The sequence below is a fragment of the Larimichthys crocea genome, chromosome XXII (assembly GCF_000972845.2).
Source record: "Larimichthys crocea isolate SSNF chromosome XXII, L_crocea_2.0, whole genome shotgun sequence".
NCBI lineage: Eukaryota > Metazoa > Chordata > Actinopteri > Sciaenidae > Larimichthys > Larimichthys crocea.
The window spans coordinates 22768716-22786703 of NC_040032.1; the positions used below are offsets into that span (position 1 = coordinate 22768716).

Below are 17988 nucleotides of genomic sequence, written 5' to 3' on the forward strand. Positions count from 1 at the left end.
TGCTAATGTTAACATGCTAATGTTAACCTGCTAATGTTAATTGCTAGCGCGTCAGCGTTAACATGCTAATGATAACATGCTAATGTTGATTGCTAGGGCATCAGCGCTAACATGCTAATGTTAACATGCTAAAGTTAATTGCTAGCGCGTCAGGGCATCAGCGTAGGTTGGTGCAATAGGTGCAGTTCAGTGATGGGATTCCTATGAGATCACCAAGATCACAAACTAAAAAGTCGTGATCGTGTTTAAAAAATAGTTACTTTGGTCATAAATCAACTCAACCTGAGAAAAAACTGGTAGACTGTTACTGGAAATATCACTAACGTAGTTATTAACACATCAGGAAACAAACATGTTGACAGGAAACAAAAAGGAGATGAAGTGATGTAATAATGAGAGAGCAGCAGCTCAGAGCAGGTGGAGCTGGAGATGGTGTTGATAATAAAGTTCATACTGACGTTAATTCAGACAAACACACTTAAATGTCTGAACAGAACACAGAAAAGTTTAGCTGCAGTCTGTAGTGATTTTACACTTCATTGATGGTCAAGTTTAATGAACACAGAGCAAAACTCCCCGTCCACTATTTGTTCATATTACAGAAATCAAACATTGTGTTCATTAATAACAGACTAATTGTTTCATTTTTGTTTCTAATAATCTGGTTGTAGTCACATGTAAGTCCATATTTAATGTTTCTTTTCACCACCACTCTTCTAAATATGATTTGCATTATGTTTACGCCTCGCAGGTGAGAAATGGTCAAGTTGCTCCGATCTACGTCATCAACCTTCTCATCTCTGACATCATTCAGCTCTGCTGCTTGATCGCTTGGAAAGTACCAGCTGAGGTTTTGAATTCTAAAATTGTAAAAATCATTTACAGTTTCAGTCTGCTGACCAGTGTTGGCTTCATGGTGTGTGTCTCCCTGGAAAGGTAACTATCTGTCTATCCAGTATGTGTGTAGCTTCTGTGTCTGATCATTATATTACTTTATAATTCTGAAGCTCCTCAAAGACTATCTATTGTCCATCTATTACAGGTATTTGGTCATCGCCTGGCCACTGTGGTACCGCTTCAGACGAACCATCAAGACCTCTGTGGTGGTCTGTGTCGTGGTCTGGGTCTTTCCTCTTGTCTTTGTCCTCATTTCACATTTCTCCTCTGTCTTTTGGGTCACTATAACTGTCTATGTTATCTTCTATCTCCTTCCCTTCCCACTGCTCATATTCTTCCTGGGTGGGACCCTCAAAGCTCTGTCTGCCAGCACTGTCCCCTCTGATGAAAAACGAAGAATTGTGGGAGTTTTGGTTCTGGTGCTGCTTATTTACACACTGCTGTTCATGCCCCACATCATCTGGTTACTGTCAGAGGAAGCAAAAAATAACTTTACCTTTCCTGTACTGTCTGACATCTTTCTGACGTTGAGTCCTCTTGCAGACTTATTCCTGTATGTGTTCATGAGGAAAGGGATCATAGACAAGCTTTTGGCCTCTGTGTGTTGTTGCAGAATGGACAGCAATGATATCAGCAGATCATCAGGTAATGATGACAACATTCACACAGTCAGCTCTGTGTAGGCAGAGAAAGAGGGAGAGAGAGAAAGGAGAGAAAACAGAAGGAGAAATGTAGGCAAATAGAAAGAATAGAGACAAGACAGATACTGTCATCTACTGATACGATTTCCAATCAGACACCTAACTGTAGATAAAAGGAAGCATTGCTTTGACTCTGCTGTGGGAGAACTGGTTGCTGGGAAATGTTTTGGTCAACTGTTCTGGTTCACTGTGAAGGCTTCACAACCATGTAAATAAAATATGTTTCTTATTATTTTGTCAGCTGTAAGTTGATTGTCTATCATTATTATCTTTATGTTTTGATGAACTGAGCTCATTATAGCCACCAAAATCTTTATTCTGGACTGTTGTCTGTTTCTTTAACAGGGGAAGCATCTAACAAGTCTTTAGGACTTTTTTTCTTTGGTCTCTTTTAATTTCATTTCTTGTTCAGTTTTTCTCAGTTTATCTAACGTACATCTATCCAAAGCTGCTTTTTGTTTTGCTGCATATTATTGTTCATCTTTATTTCATTTTTGTGTGTTTAGTGGTTGGCATGTTAGATTTTAGGATGTGACTCGCGAGCATGTATTTGACACGTTCTTGTGTGTTTTCAATAAACACTTTCTACTGACTTGGCTTTGGCTGTTATTTGCACTTGGGTCCTCTAAAACGTTCAACCTAACAAATATAAACATGAAACTAAAATTTTACACTTTGTAAGTAGAAAACTTCAGAAGTTCAGTTACAAAATGACGCTGATCATTTATTAGATATGTAATAATGTGACTCACATGTTTTCTTCAATTGTTGGTTATTATAATGAGCTGGATAACTTCTGTCCGGTTGATGATTTGCATCATGAGTTACTGAAAGTTTCATGGCCAAAAAGATTTTTTTTAACAGTCCAGTCAAATATTGTTCAAGTATGGATATTGGTCATTTACAGTTAATGTGATTCATTTCATCAAGATGAGCTAAGATTTTTCAATACGTTAAAAAAACAATTATTATTTAATCCAAAGATTCATGACCTCCATGGTTTTTATTTCCTGTTTCTTACCTGTCAGAGATCGTGCGAGATGGGAGCAAGGGGGAGAGTTAGTATAGTAAATAAATTGACTTCACCTGTGTGTAATTTACTCATCGTATAAAACCACCTGTTCTTTGGAGGCCTCGTGGTTTGTTAGAGCAACTCTAGTGAACCCAGCCATCAGGAGAACGAGGAACTCACCGGACAGTCAGGGATAACACTGTGGAAGAAGGTAAAGCAGGGTTAGGTTATATAAAAAATTATCCCAAGCTTTGAACATCTCAAGACCACTGTTCAATCCATTCATCAAAATGGAAAAATATGGCACAACTGCAAACCTACCAAGACATGGCCGTCCACCTTACAAACTGACAGAGTGACGAGCGGAGAGCTCTGGTCAGAGAAGCAGCCAAGGGCCCATGGGTCACTCTGGAGGAGCTGCAGAAATCCACAACTGAGGTGGGGGAATCTGTCCACAAGAACAACTCCACAAATCTGGCCCTTTATGGAAGAGTGGCAAGAGAAGAAAGCCATCGTTTGAAAGAAAGGAATAAGAAGTCCGTTTTGGTTTGCCACAACCATGGAGGGGACACCGCAAAACATGTGGAAGAAGGATCCAGATGAGACCAAAATTGAAACTTTTTGGCCCAAAGCGAATCTGTGTGGCAGAAAACTAAAATGCTCATACCCTGAACACACCATCCCACTGTGAAACATGGTGGGGGCAAGCACGTCCTGCTGTGGGAACGATTTCTTCAGCAGGGACATGGGAAGCTGGTCCAGATTGTGGGAAGATGATGGAGCTACATACAGGGCATCCTGGAAGAAAAACTGTTGGAGGCTGCCAAAAGATTGAGATGGGAAGGAGATTCATCCAGAAGACAATGACCTAAACATTAAAGCCAGAGCTACAATGGAATGGTTAGATCAAAGACTATTCATGTGTTAGAATAGACGAGTCAAAGTCCCGACCTAGAGTGCGAGAGGCCCTGGTTAGCTGATTTTGTAGCATATTGTTTATGTGACGGTAAAACCTGCCATGCATACCTTAACACCCCCATACGCCCTACCAACACCACATTCATCAAGCATAAGTAAACAGAAAATCACCTTTAAGTCAAATGAAATAAAATAATATTACCCGAGGTTTTGTAAACTCAGGTATTGTACCCTGTGTTGTGCGCGTGTGAGCTCATTGAATCCAATCCTCAAGACAAAACTGTTTCTTAGTACCAGGGTCCCTCGTTTCATCGCGGGGGATACGTTCTAAACACTAACCCGCAATAGAACGAAATCCGCGAAGAAGTACATCAGCTTTATTTTTTACAATTATTATACATTTTTAAGGCCGGTAAAACCCCAACCAGACACTTTATACACTTTTCTCAGACAGGCATTAACTTTTCTCACATTTCTCTCTTATTGAACACTCTCAAAGTTCAAACTTTCGCAGATTTAACAAAAACAAGTATCCAATATGTTTAGTAAATGCAGAGTCACAGCTAGTGATTGACACATGTCTGTAAATCTGACTAGCCGAACGCTTTTGTACAGTACTCCCTTAGCTCAAGGTACGCCGAACAATTACCTTCACTACTGTACAGTACGCTGTAAAAAAAAAGCACAAATCACTAACAAAATCCTGGCGAAACGCGAGTCGCCTGAAGGTGACTGCTTTCTTATCGTGAGGACAGCTGTACTCACCTCTTTGGCAGATTCAGGGAAACAGTCAGTTTTTTTCCTCAAACTCTTCTTTCAATGTTACATATGAAGGATTCCATAACAAGTCCCCTTATGTTTGAGATTGGATTGTAGAATCCCTCGTCCTGAAGACAGTTTTTTCTATGCTTGACTGTCATCATTTCCTGATGATCTGCTGATATCATTGCTGTCCATTCTGCAACAACACACAGAGGCCAAAAGCTTGTCTATGATCCCTTTCCTCATGAACACATACAGGAATAAGTCTGCAAGAAGACTCGACCGGAGAAAGATGCCAGACAGTAAACCAAAGGTAAAGTTATTTCTTGCTTCCTCTGACAGTAACACAATGACATTGGGCATGAACAGCAGTGTGTAAATAAGCAGCACCAGAACCAAAACTCCCACAATTCTTCGTTTTTCATCAGAGGGACAGTGCTGGCAGACAGAGCTTTGAGGTCCCACCCAGGAAGAATATGGCAGTGGGAAGGTAAGGAGGAGGTAGACAGCGAAATTGATGAATGTAACCTCATCATCAACCCCGAAATATAAAAATTATGGTGAAGGAAACGGACCAGAGGCGCCCCCAAAGGACCCAGACCAGGCTACAGGGGACCACACAGAGGTCTTATGTTTCGTCTGAAGCGGTACCACAGTGGGCCGGCAGGCGACGGACACCAAATTACCTGTACATTACAAGATGGGACCACATAGTCTTTGAGAGCTTCAACCACAGAATTTTTAATAAAAGTATACTAATGATTTTCAGACACAGAAGCTACCACACCTTACGAGAGCACAGTAGTTACCTTTCCCAGGGGCGGGACACACACCATAACACCACATCGTCAGCAGTGAAATCGTAAATGATGATTACAATTACATTATTTCAAACCCACAGACGTGTCACTTCTACCAGTCAAGCAGCCGGCTGAATGATGTCGGTGATAGAAGGATGAGAAGGTTGATGACGTAGATCGGAGCAACTTGACCATTTCTCACCTGCGAGGCGTAAACATAATGCAAATCATATTTAGAAGAGTGGTGGTGAAAAGAAACATTAAATATGGACTTACATGTGACTACAACCAGATTATTAGAAACAAAAATGAAACAATTAGTCTGTTATTAATGAACACAATGTTTGATTTCTGTAATATGAACAAATAGTGGACGGGGAGTTTTGCTCTGTGTTCATTAAACTTGACCATCAATGAAGTGTAAAATCACTACAGACTGCAGCTAAACTTTTCTGTGTTCTGTTCAGACATTTAAGTGTGTTTGTCTGAATTAACGTCAGTATGAACTTTATTATCAACACCATCTCCAGCTCCACCTGCTCTGAGCTGCTGCTCTCTCATTATTACATCACTTCATCTCCTTTTTGTTTCCTGTCAACATGTTTGTTTCCTGATGTGTTAATAACTACGTTAGTGATATTTCCAGTAACAGTCTACCAGTTTTTTCTCAGGTTGAGTTGATTTATGACCAAAGTAACTATTTTTTAAACACGATCACGACTTTTTAGTTTGTGATCTTGGTGATCTCATAGGAATCCCATCACTGAACTGCACCTATTGCACCAACCTACGCTGATGCCCTGACGCGCTAGCAATTAACTTTAGCATGTTAACATTAGCATGTTAGCGCTGATGCCCTAGCAATCAACATTAGCATGTTATCATTAGCATGTTAACGCTGACGCGCTAGCAATTAACATTAGCAGGTTAACATTAGCATGTTAACATTAGCACGTTAGCGCTGATGCGCTAGAATGTTAGCATTAGCATGTTAACATTAGCATGTTAGCGCTGATGCGCTAGCAATCAACATTAGCATGTTAACATTAGCATGTTAACATTAGCATGTTAGCGCTAATGCGCTAGCATGTTATCATTAGCATGTTAACGCTGACGCGCTAGGAATTAACATTAGCAGGTCATCATTAACATGTTAACATTAGCATGTTAGCAATTAACATGTATTTAGTTCCTAGTGGCTAATGTTAATTAGCATTCATTTCAGCATTGGTCGCTAAATAGCATGTGTTTACAGCTAGCAGTAACACGCTAGCTGCTCTGCTGTCTCTGTCTGCCATTTTACACAGACAAGTTCAAATTAAGTGACAAGAACTAGTAAAATGGCTGCCGCTAGGCTTCTGCCTGCTGGCACCTCCCCCCTCTCCTCCTTCAAGCAGGCTGAGGTTGCCAAGCAACCAGGACCAACTGTAATCAGGAGAGCAGTTACTGCACCTGTTAGAATGTCAGTTACAAATCCTGACACAGACTGAGAGAAAATGCTGAGACCTCCTCTCGAAGAGGAAGGATTTTTGGCCAAACCGTATTTCCAATCATTGAACCGACATAACTGGGAGCATTGTGAGCCCTTCCTGAACGTCTACATAGTCGTTTTGTGTCGATAAATGAAGAAATGTGCCTTTAGGAGCAATTCAGAGAAGCGGTACTTCTGCTTTCCTACAGAAAATTTCCCGCCTTTTTAACATGGGAGTATATGAGGCAGAGGATGGGAGTTGCTGTCGCATATTTGCGTGTCACGCCAAAACTATAAAGCTGACAGCTTCAACAGTGTTATCACTGCGACCGCCTCGAATTTTCCTACGTTTCTAGATATAAATGATTTCTGTAGCTTCACATTTGCGGCCACAGTCGCAGTTTACAAATTTATTTTTCGATGACTTTTTTTCTCCCTCTCCACTGTAGCGATGACATCACGCATTCTAGCTCTGGAAAGTTCTCGCAATACACACGCATTCATTTTTTTGGTGTCGTTTTTGGCAATTTTTGGCAAAACCGTTTGCCGAAACATTTGCGACAAAAACTCTGGGAGGAGTAGCGAGCCAAAAAAAGGGTGGAATAATAATAATAAGCGTGGTGGATAACATATAGTGTGTGCCTTGCACGCATGTAAAGGTCATTACAACACTTCACCCCAGCACCCGACGACTAGACCACAACCCAGATCAAGATTCTTTACAGACAGACTGTACGACACAAAGAAATAAATATTAATAAAATAAATAAAGACATTTCAGTCATAATGTACATACCTGAGAAAAAAGAGCATAGATGGCCACGAGGGTCAAAGGAAGGCCGACACCAATGACTGCGCATTCAACCACGATGATGATAAACTTCACATGTTCATGATCATCATCATAGTTGTTGGTGTTGTTGCTGTAATCAGAGCTGTTGTCCTGTGAGGTGTTGTTCATGTGTAAATCTTCCATCCTTCACAGTGAAACCTGTTGTTTGAGAGATCAGGTTAAAGGTTTTTTAATATCTACAAACATTGTTTAAGTGATATCACGACAACTGCAAGTGGAAGTTTTTATCTTCTCTACATAGAAGAAAAAATAATGTCACAAACTTTACCTTTGAAAGCTGCAACACCTGAATGAGTTCACTACACCAGCGTCTGATGTGTCGTCCTCTGCATCCAAACAGTCTGCAGTAAATATGCTAAGTGATGACATGCAGGAAGTTTCTGATAATCTACAGCTCCTCTGATAAGAGGAAGTGAGAAAGAAGAAGTCAGCTTACACTTATCGGTGCCTACTTTGCCACGTCGGAAGTCTGAGAAATTTACCAATGCAAAAAAATGATGTTTATATTTCTGTTTTTATATTTCTTGTGTTTCTTCCATTTCTTGAAATTTCCAAAAAGATGAAGACTTTTACTCACTGAGGTTTTTAATCAAATGTTTCCTGCCACGTCCAACAAGCACAGAGTGTCACTCTTACTCTTCTTTTCTTTCCGTTCTTGAAGAATTTTCCAAAAAGATAAAGATTTTACTCACTTACTCAGAGTTTTTTCCCCAATAAATGTCCTGCCCAAAATCCCCCAACAGCCACGCGTTGTCCTCTTCTCTGTCAATTGCGCCACACAATCTGCGGCCGAGTCTGATCTCTGAGTACACGTTTGTACACTCGGAGGCGTCAATCCACAGTGGCAGAGTTTTTCTGTGTGCGCAGAATTTAAAAGCAACAGACAGTAAAAGATAAGTTCAAATATGTGTAGATATCTATTACGGATGAGGATACCTGATACTTTAAAAAAGAATCCTATTCACACTTCAACAAGACTTCAATTTCAATGATTCTGTTTTTAATCATCACCTAAAACAATGTTTATAACTTTGATCAAAGAAAGAGAAAAAGCAAAAAGATTGACTTCAGTTGTAGCCGGTAAAAGATCATCAAGCTTAAATAAAAACTTAAAGTTTAATTGCACAACCCACCTCCTGACAGATCATGAGAAGATTGTTGCGGATGAACCAAATGTTTCTTTGTCTGAGAGAGCGGCACGTCGATAAGCATCAAAACTCTCAAGAAGTTACTCATGAATTAGTCTTTATATTCTATTTAATGTTTGATTCAGTCATTTTGTACACTGTAACTGAAGTTTTCTAGTTGACAAGTCTGACTTTTAGTTTATAGCCACCGATAAGTGTAATCTGATTACCTGTTTTGTCACTTCCTCTATCAGAGGAGCTGAAGATTATCAGAAACTTCCTGCAGGCACACTTAGATATTTTACTGCAGACTGTTTGGATGCAGAGGACGACACTCAGACGCTGGTGTAGTGAACCATTCAGGTTTGCAGCTTTCAAAGGTAAAGTTTGTGACATTATTTTTTCTTCTATGTAGGAGAGTAAAAACTTCCCCTTGCAGTTGTCTCGTGATATACTTAACACTGTTTTTAGATATTAAAAAACCTTTAACCTGATTCTCTCAAACAACAGGTTTCACGGTGAAGGATGGAAGATTTACCATGAACAACACCTCACAGGAGGAAAGCTTTGATTACGCGACATCCTACGACTAGACATAAAGAAAATGCTGAGTTCGTCCAACGTGTGCTGACATACATAACGTTGGTGTCGGCCTTCCTTGACCCTCGTGGCCATCTATGCTCTTTATTCTCAGGTATGTACATTATGACTGAAATGTCTTTATTTTTTTCTTATTAGTTTATTTCTTGTGTCGTACAGTCTGTCTGAAAGAATCTTGATCTGGGTTGTGGTCCTAGTGTCCAGGTGTGGGGTGAAGTGTTTGTATGACCTTTACATTTAGAGGAATCAATTCATATTTCAAATTGCTCCACATTGACCTCTGCAGGTGGGGAGAGCTCAGTACCCCACCCTCCATATTCCAGCTACCAGTCCACCTTCCAGATTTTTGGGTCCAATGTGGGGACTTGAACACCGGTTCCCAAGCACAAGTCCCTATGGACTTGAATAACTGCCGACCCCGTCCCACACACCTTACCCTTTGGTAAGGGGGAGGGGTTAGTCCACCTTTGTGTCTTCATTTATGCACCTTTTTCCCCCACCTCCTTTACAAACAATATTCCTAAATCACTACACTTACTGCATATCTGTTCAACAACACATGTTTACCAAACAAACATTATCATTTTGGAGCAGGGGCACTACATATAAAGAACCTAATTCAGTATGAGTAACTTCTTGAGAGTTTTGATGCTTACGACGTGCAGCTCCTGCACAGAAACATTGGTTCATCAGCAAATCTCTCACGATCTGTCAGAGGACGCTGGTTTGTGCAATTAAACTTCAATGTTTTTATTAAAGCTTGATGAGTCTTTTTAACCCGGCTACAACTGAAGTACAATCTTTTTGCTTTTTCTCTCTTTGATTCAAGTTAAACATTTTTTAACGGTGATGATTAAAAAACCAGAATCATGGAAAGGCTGTTGAACTGTGGTTGAATAGATTTCTTTTTAAAGTATCAGTTCAGACCTCATTGTAATAGATAGCTACACAATTGAATTTTATCTTTTTTACTGTCTAGTTGCTTCTTTAATTCTGCGACACACAGAAACCTCTGCCACTGTTTGCCCTGCGTTGTACAAACTGTGGCCTCCGAGACAGATCAGGCCTCAGATGTATTGCGCAATGTACAGTAAGAGTGACACTCTGGCTTGTTGGACGTGGCAGGAAACATTTGATTAAAAACCTCAGTGAGTAAAGTCTCATCTTTTTGGAAATTCAAGAAATGGAAGAAACACAAGAATATATAAAAAGAAATATAAACACATTTTTTTTGCATTGGTAAATTTCTCAGACTTCCGACGTGGCAAAGTAGGCACCGATAAGTGTAAGCTGACTTCTTTTTTTCACTTCCTCTTATCAGAGGAGCTGTAGATATATCAGAAACTTCCTGCATGTCATCACTTAGCATATTACTGCAGACTGTTTGGATGCAGAGGACGACACATCAGACGCTGGTGTAGTGAACTCATTCAGGTGTTGCAGCTTTCAAAGGTAAAGTTTGTGACATTATTTTTTCTTCTATGTAGAGAAGATAAAACTTCCACTTGCAGTGTCGTGATATCACTTAAACAATGTTTGTAGATATTAAAAAAACCTTTAACCTGATCTCTCAAACAACAGGTTTCACTGTGAAGGATGGAAGATTTACACAGAACAACACCTCACAGGAACAACGCTCTGATTACAGCAACACACCAACACTATGGATGATCATGAACATGTGAAGTTTATCATCATCGTGGTTGAATGCGCAGTCATGGTGTCGGCCTACCTTTGACCCTCGTGGCCATCTATGCTCTTTTTCTCAGGTATGTACATTATGACTGAAATGTCTTTATTTATTTTATTAATATTATTTCTTTGTGCGTACAGTCGGTCTGTAAAAATCTTGATCTGGTTGTGGTCTAGTCGCGGGTGCTGGGGTGAAGTGTTTGTAATGACCTTTACATGCGTGCAAGGCACACACTATATGTTATCCACCCACGCTTATTAATTTATTCCACCCTTTTTTGGCTCCTACTCCTCCCAGAGTTTTTTGTCGCAAATGTTTCGGCCAAACGGTTTTGCCAAAAATTGCCAAAAACGCACCAAAAAAATGAATGCGTGTGTATGGCGAGAACTTTCCAGAGCTAGAATGCGTGATGTCATCGCTACAGTGGAGAGGAGAAAAAAAGTCTCGAAAAATAAATTTGTAACTGCGACTGTGGCCGTAAATGTGAGCTACAGAAATCATTTATATTCTAGAAACGTGAGAAAATTCGAGGCGGTCCCGCAGTGATAACATGTTGAAGCTGTCAGCTTTATAGTTTTGGCGTGACACGCAAATATGCGACAGAACTCCCATCCTCTGCCTCATATACCCCATGTTAAAAAGGCGGGAAATTTTCTGTCAGGAAAGCAGAAGTACCCGCTCTCTGAAATGCTCCTAAAGGGCACATTTCTTCATTTATCGACACAAAACGACTATGTAGACGTTCAGGAAGGGCTCACAATGCTCCCAGTTATGTCGGTTCAATGATTGGAAATACGGTTTGGCCAAAAAATCCTTCCTCTTCGAGGAGAGGGTCTCCGCATTTTCTCTCAGTCTGTGTCAGGATTTGTAACTGACATTCTAACAGGTGCAGTAACTGCTCTCCTGATTACAGTTGGTCCTGGTTGCGTGCAACCCAGCCGCTGCTTGAAGGAGGAGAGGGAGGGGAGGTGCCAGCAGCAGGCAGAAGCCTAGCGGCAGCCATTTTACCTAGTTCTTTTGTTCACTTAATTTGAACTTGTCTGTGTAAAATGGCAGACAGAGACAGCAGAGCAGCTAGCGTGTTACTGCTAGCTGTAAACACATGCTATTTAGCGACCAATGCTGAAATGAATGCTAATTAACATTAGCCACTAGGAACATAAATACATGTTAATTGCTAACATGCTAATGTTAACATGTTAATGATGACCTGCTAATGTTAATCCTAGCGCGTCAAGCGTTAACACTGCTAATGATAACATCTAGCGCATTAGCGCTAACATGCTAATGTTAACATGCTAATGTTGATTGCTAGCGCATCAGCGCTAACCTGCTAAATGTTACGCCACATGGCTATAGTTATTAACACATCAGGAAACAAACATGTTGACAGGAAACAAAAAGGAGATGAAGTGATGTAATAATGAGAGAGCAGCAGCTCAGAGCAGGTGGAGCTGGAGATGGTGTTGATAATAAAGTTCATACTGACGTTAATTCAGACAAACACACTTAAATGTCTGAACAGAACACAGAAAAGTTTAGCTGCAGCCTGTAGTGATTTTACACTTCATTGATGGTCAAGTTTAATGAACACAGAGCAAAACTCCCCGTCCACTATTTGTTCATATTACAGAAATCAAACATTGTGTTCATTAATAACAGACTAATTGTTTCATTTTTGTTTCTAATAATCTGGTTGTAGTCACATGTAAGTCCATATTTAATGTTTCTTTTCACCACCACTCTTCTAAATATGATTTGCATTATGTTTACGCCTCGCAGGTGAGAAATGGTCAAGTTGCTCCGATCTACGTCATCAACCTTCTCATCTCTGACATCATTCAGCTCTGCTGCTTGATCGCTTGGAAAGTACCAGCTGAGGTTTTGAATTCTAAAATTGTAAAAATCATTTACAGTTTCAGTCTGCTGACCAGTGTTGGCTTCATGGTGTGTGTCTCCCTGGAAAGGTAACTATCTGTCTATCCAGTATGTGTGTAGCTTCTGTGTCTGATCATTATATTACTTTATAATTCTGAAGCTCCTCAAAGACTATCTATTGTCCATCTATTACAGGTATTTGGTCATCGCCTGGCCACTGTGGTACCGCTTCAGACGAACCATCAAGACCTCTGTGGTGGTCTGTGTCGTGGTCTGGGTCTTTCCTCTTGTCTTTGTCCTCATTTCACATTTCTCCTCTGTCTTTTGGGTCACTATAACTGTCTATGTTATCTTCTATCTCCTTCCCTTCCCACTGCTCATATTCTTCCTGGGTGGGACCCTCAAAGCTCTGTCTGCCAGCACTGTCCCCTCTGATGAAAAACGAAGAATTGTGGGAGTTTTGGTTCTGGTGCTGCTTATTTACACACTGCTGTTCATGCCCCACATCATCTGGTTACTGTCAGAGGAAGCAAAAAATAACTTTACCTTTCCTGTACTGTCTGACATCTTTCTGACGTTGAGTCCTCTTGCAGACTTATTCCTGTATGTGTTCATGAGGAAAGGGATCATAGACAAGCTTTTGGCCTCTGTGTGTTGTTGCAGAATGGACAGCAATGATATCAGCAGATCATCAGGTAATGATGACAACATTCACACAGTCAGCTCTGTGTAGGCAGAGAAAGAGGGAGAGAGAGAAAGGAGAGAAAACAGAAGGAGAAATGTAGGCAAATAGAAAGAATAGAGACAAGACAGATACTGTCATCTACTGATACGATTTCCAATCAGACACCTAACTGTAGATAAAAGGAAGCATTGCTTTGACTCTGCTGTGGGAGAACTGGTTGCTGGGAAATGTTTTGGTCAACTTGTTCTGGTTCACTGTGAAGGCTTCAACACATGTAAATAAAATATGTTTCTTATTATTTTGTCAGCTGTAAGTTGATGTCTATCATTATTATCTTTATGTTTTGATGAACTGAGCTCATTATAGCCACCAAAATCTTTATTCTGACTGTTGTCTGTTTCTTTAACAGGGAGAGCATCTTAACAAGTCTTTAGGACTTTTTTCTTCTTTGGTCTCTCTTTAAATTTCATTTCTTGTTCAGTTTTTCTCAGTTATATCTAACGTACATCTATCCAAAACTGCTTTTGTTTTTGCTGCATATTATTTGTTCATCTTTATTTCATATTTTTGCTGTTTTAGTGGTTGGCATGTTAGTTTTTAGGATGTGACTCAGAGCATGTATTTGAACAGTTCTTGTGTGTTTTCAATAAACACTTTCTACTGATCTTGGTCTTTGGCTGTTGTTTGCACTTTGGGTCCTCTAAAACGTTCAACCTAACAACATGAACATGAAACTAAAAGTCAGACTTTGTAAACTAGAAAACTTCAGAAGTTACAGTGTACAAAATGACTGAATCAAACATTAAATAGAATATAAAGAACCTAATTCAGTATTGAGTAACTTCTTGAGAGTTTTGATGCTTATCGACGTGCAGCTTCCTGCACAGAAACATTTGGTTCATCAGCAACAATCTCTCACGATCTGTCAGAGGACGCTGGGTTGTGCAATTAAACTTTAATGTTTTTATTAAAGCTTGATGATCTTTTAACCGGCTACAACTGAAGTCAATCTTTTTGCTTTTTCTCTTCTTTGATTCAAAGTTGGTAGATTTGTCTTTGCCTCACTAATAGCTTACAGATACCACAAACAGCTCTGCATTTTCCTCAACGTTGGCTTCTACAGAGAGGAAACAGTCTGTTTCCCCAGAGTCTCACAAATACACATTACTCCAAACTAATCAGCCGTTTCACTTACTAATATCCCCACCGGAGGAACAGCTCCTAAACTGATTCATGGAAGCAATGGGATGCTGCTGCTTTAACTTGGTGATGTCTTTACAAAAAAGGGGGAGAGATGGAAACAGATGGAAATCAGTCAAGGAGAAAGAGGCCCAGAGATCAATTTATCACCAACAATTACACATCTATTTTCAAATAGAGCCTCGTACCTGTCTTACCTGTTTTAGTTCGTTACCAGTACTGGGAACAATCGGAGAGAAATTTGCATAAATGGAAATACATTAACATACTAGCTAGATTAAAATACAGATGAGAAGCCGAGCTATAACTGAAGAATATATAAAACTGGGCAACACTCAAGACCCAGCCTGCCTTACTTTTGGCAGTAAAGCCACTCTCTTTCCTCCTCTCCAAAGAGAAGCAGCACATCAACACGATGACGCCGGCAGGATCCGACACTTACAGTGCCAAGAATTCATAATAGAGGGAAGGTTAAGAAGTATTTATGGTGGAGAGATGAGCAGCTCAACTTCAGCTGAGGTGGACAGGAATAATGCAAACATCAGATCTTTGTAATATCACAAGTTTGGGCTGATTAATGTATATCTACACATGGATACTTAATGTTAGTACACTTCTATGTACTTCCTCGTGCAGTGTCTCAATTGGAGTACAGCTGTTGTGCACTTCGTCTTTGCAACCATAGGAAACACTGATGTTAACATTTGAGTGCCAAAATATAAACATACACTATATGGACAAAAGTATTCAGACGTCTGATCATTATACCAACGGCGACATTGTATTCAAATACTCGGCTCCAGTTTTTTCCACAGTGTTAGTGCTCCCTCCCCTTCCACAATAGCGACCACCGAGGGCGAGAAATTATCTAAATCTCTCTCAAGCCAACGTCTCACATGGGACTCACACCGAACGCGGAACGGAAGCGGAACGGAAGCGGAACGAGAATCCTGGACATACCCGAGACCCCGCAATAAACAGTGTATAAAAAAAACAACAACAACAAACAGCTGACTTTGCTTCTCCGACGTGGAGGAGATTATAAAAAGCATCTGTTGTGTCATAAATGATTGTGTGTTGTTCCACTTCAACAATTAGTCTCTCGTTGAGACCCTTTGATCGATCTTTGATCACCTGGTGCCACCGGTCATGACGTCACGTTGATGTGAAGTTGTAAAAAGCTACATGAACTGAGTATTGTGTTTTATTTTGAAAGGGGGCGGAAGTTTATTACGTTGATTCAAGGCCCGGTTTCCTGTCTGGTGCGCAGTGCTCTGTTGAAATTTATGAGGTTTAGCCGCGGCTCGCGGAAGAAATAGAAATCCTGCGGAAAGCTCGCGCCATGGCGCGGAGAGCCGCTTCTGGGACGCTTCTGATCCGTGCCCGGTGTGAGTGCTCTCATTGACTAGACTGGATTCTATTTGCTACGGTGATCACGGTGGTACCGTTCCGCTTCCGTTCCGCTTCCGTTCCGCGTCCGGTGTGAGTTGGCCTTCAGTCACGTCGTGGTCATGATGCTGTTTTGATTGCTGTTGATTCTCCAAGTGACTTCAAACCTCACCAGGAGCGTTTCAGAAAAGTTTTGCCCACTTTAGCTGTTTCCGTGACTGGAAGTTTGCACGGGGTGTTTTATTTTGAAATTCGACAGGATTCTCTACGCCGTTTCTGTGTCTGACTTCCTGTCAGCTCAAGCTGCTCTGTGCAGATCGACGCAGGCTGCTCGCGGCGTCCATCGAAAGTAGAGCAGCCGCGTATTCTGAACCAGACCACGGCAGCATTGACTAGACCTGCTGAGATAAGCTTGTGTCGTGTCCGTGCCCAGTGGAATTTGGGGGACAGTCTCTCTCACGTAAAGCAGAAAGGAAGGGGGGTAATTTGGGGTTTTCACATTTACAGCATGCATGTTCATTTTTGCACAACTTCAATTTCTTGTTTTAGTTTTCTGTCTTTTTGTTAGTTTACTACTGCTACTTTTGCTTTTGAATGATCCAGCTCCACTGGCCAGATATGTGTTTGATAGTTCCCCGTCTCAGCGGCTTACGGCAAAGAAGTCACTAAATGACTATGTGTCAGCTCACACAGTCTCCGTCCCCACTGCGTCACGGCGCCGGAACGACTGCGGCGTCCGGCAGCCCTCCGCAACACATACGGACGCCGGAGCACGGCGCATAGATTCAGCACAGAGCAGATTGTGCGGGGAAGGAAAGCAGCTACAAAATACAAAAAAAAACCCTGGTTGATTTTCAAAATAAAATACTCTGTTCACCGCGGATCGAGTTTCATTTCAAGAACACGTCATAATGGGCGGGGCCGACCTGAAGTCAACAGGTGAGGGGTTTTCAGGCGTAATCATTTATGACACCTCACAAAAAGATGCAGCGTGGAATGTCATTGCAGGAGTCAAAGAGACTACAGCCGGCAATACTGCGCGATTATCCGTGAATCCGTGAGATCTCGTGCGGTTGTGGTCGTGTCGCAAACATAATCCGTTTGTTCTCGCGACGCTCGGTGTCCGGCGTCATGAGAACAAACGGATTATGTTTGAGTTGGCGGAGTATGCTGCCGTTCCTGAGCCGCTCCGCATGCTGTGTATTTTCAGGGTGATTTTCAACTCAGACCTCAACAAAGTGGTGAATCGACCAACAACAGACGAACAGAGAGCTTCGCTGAGCTTTAATTTTTTTTTTAAATAAATCAATTTAGCATTTTCACGCTCGCTGTGATACCTAAACAATCAAACGAGGCACAGCAGATGGAGATTAGTCTTCTGGCTCACTTTATAAAGTGCAATATGTTTCCAGATGTTGTGAGTTAAAACAATCATTTCATTGTTTTTTCCATCCAACACAACTGCATCTAAATGTGCAGGTATATCTCAAGTCTACACACACACACACAAACTAGATAGACAGAACGACTGATAGGCATCTGCTTAAAGTTAATTTTACTGTTTAGTGAAGTTTGCCATGTTAATTAAAAGGCAATTAAAAAGGGGGATCAGAGCAAATCAGCCGTGTAACACATTCATGGGGACTCCTGCATTTATATTAGTCTCCCTTCGCTGCCGAGCTCGCTTCATACATCCATTTGAAGAGCTCAGCGTGAGAGAGAGGGGAGACGAGGACACTAAAGCAGGGGTGGAAAAAAGTGTGCTTAGCTGTTGTTTCAGATGGTATGATACAAGATATCCTGTAATCTTTGAGGGAGAAACTCACACACACACACCATCAGTTCACACCAGTACAAAAACATCAAAACAAAGAGCTGTCCAAAGTGTGTGTGCATGTACCCACACATGAGTCATCCGTTTCTGTGTGTGTGAACAGTGTGAGGATCTAAGCTTGAATCCGTCAGGGATTCATATTGTGTTTGATCCTTGCTCTCTCAGAGG

General features: G+C 41.0%; 2 protein-coding genes and 1 long non-coding RNA gene across 3 annotated transcripts in view; 2 read left to right on the forward strand and 1 right to left on the reverse strand.

Annotated features, from left to right (window-relative positions):
- Positions 1 to 1768, forward strand: part of LOC113744378 (G-protein coupled receptor 4-like) — a 5005-nt gene extending 3237 nt beyond the window's left edge. The window contains exons 2-3 of the mRNA XM_027273765.1: positions 630 to 936; positions 1043 to 1768. Of these exons, the coding sequence (XP_027129566.1) occupies positions 630 to 936; positions 1043 to 1580 (845 nt within the window). The 3' untranslated portion in view covers positions 1581 to 1768. The remainder of the gene's footprint in view (positions 1 to 629; positions 937 to 1042) is intronic.
- A 3476-nt stretch (positions 1769 to 5244) lies between these two features.
- On the reverse strand, positions 5245 to 7855 carry LOC113744343 (uncharacterized). Its single transcript, XR_003461459.1, has 3 exons — positions 7683 to 7855; positions 7358 to 7552; positions 5245 to 5292 (listed from the first exon to the last, which is right to left on the reverse strand). It is a non-coding gene; the product is annotated as an uncharacterized LOC113744343 (long non-coding RNA).
- A 1332-nt stretch (positions 7856 to 9187) lies between these two features.
- Positions 9188 to 14062, forward strand: LOC113744379 (G-protein coupled receptor 4-like; the record flags this gene model as incomplete). The annotated part of the gene is made up of 3 exons (XM_027273766.1): positions 9188 to 9235; positions 12617 to 12801; positions 12908 to 14062. Coding segments are annotated over 3 exons (771 nt in total), but the record flags the coding sequence as incomplete, so codon positions are not given.
- Between the last annotated feature and the right edge of the window lie 3926 nt (positions 14063 to 17988).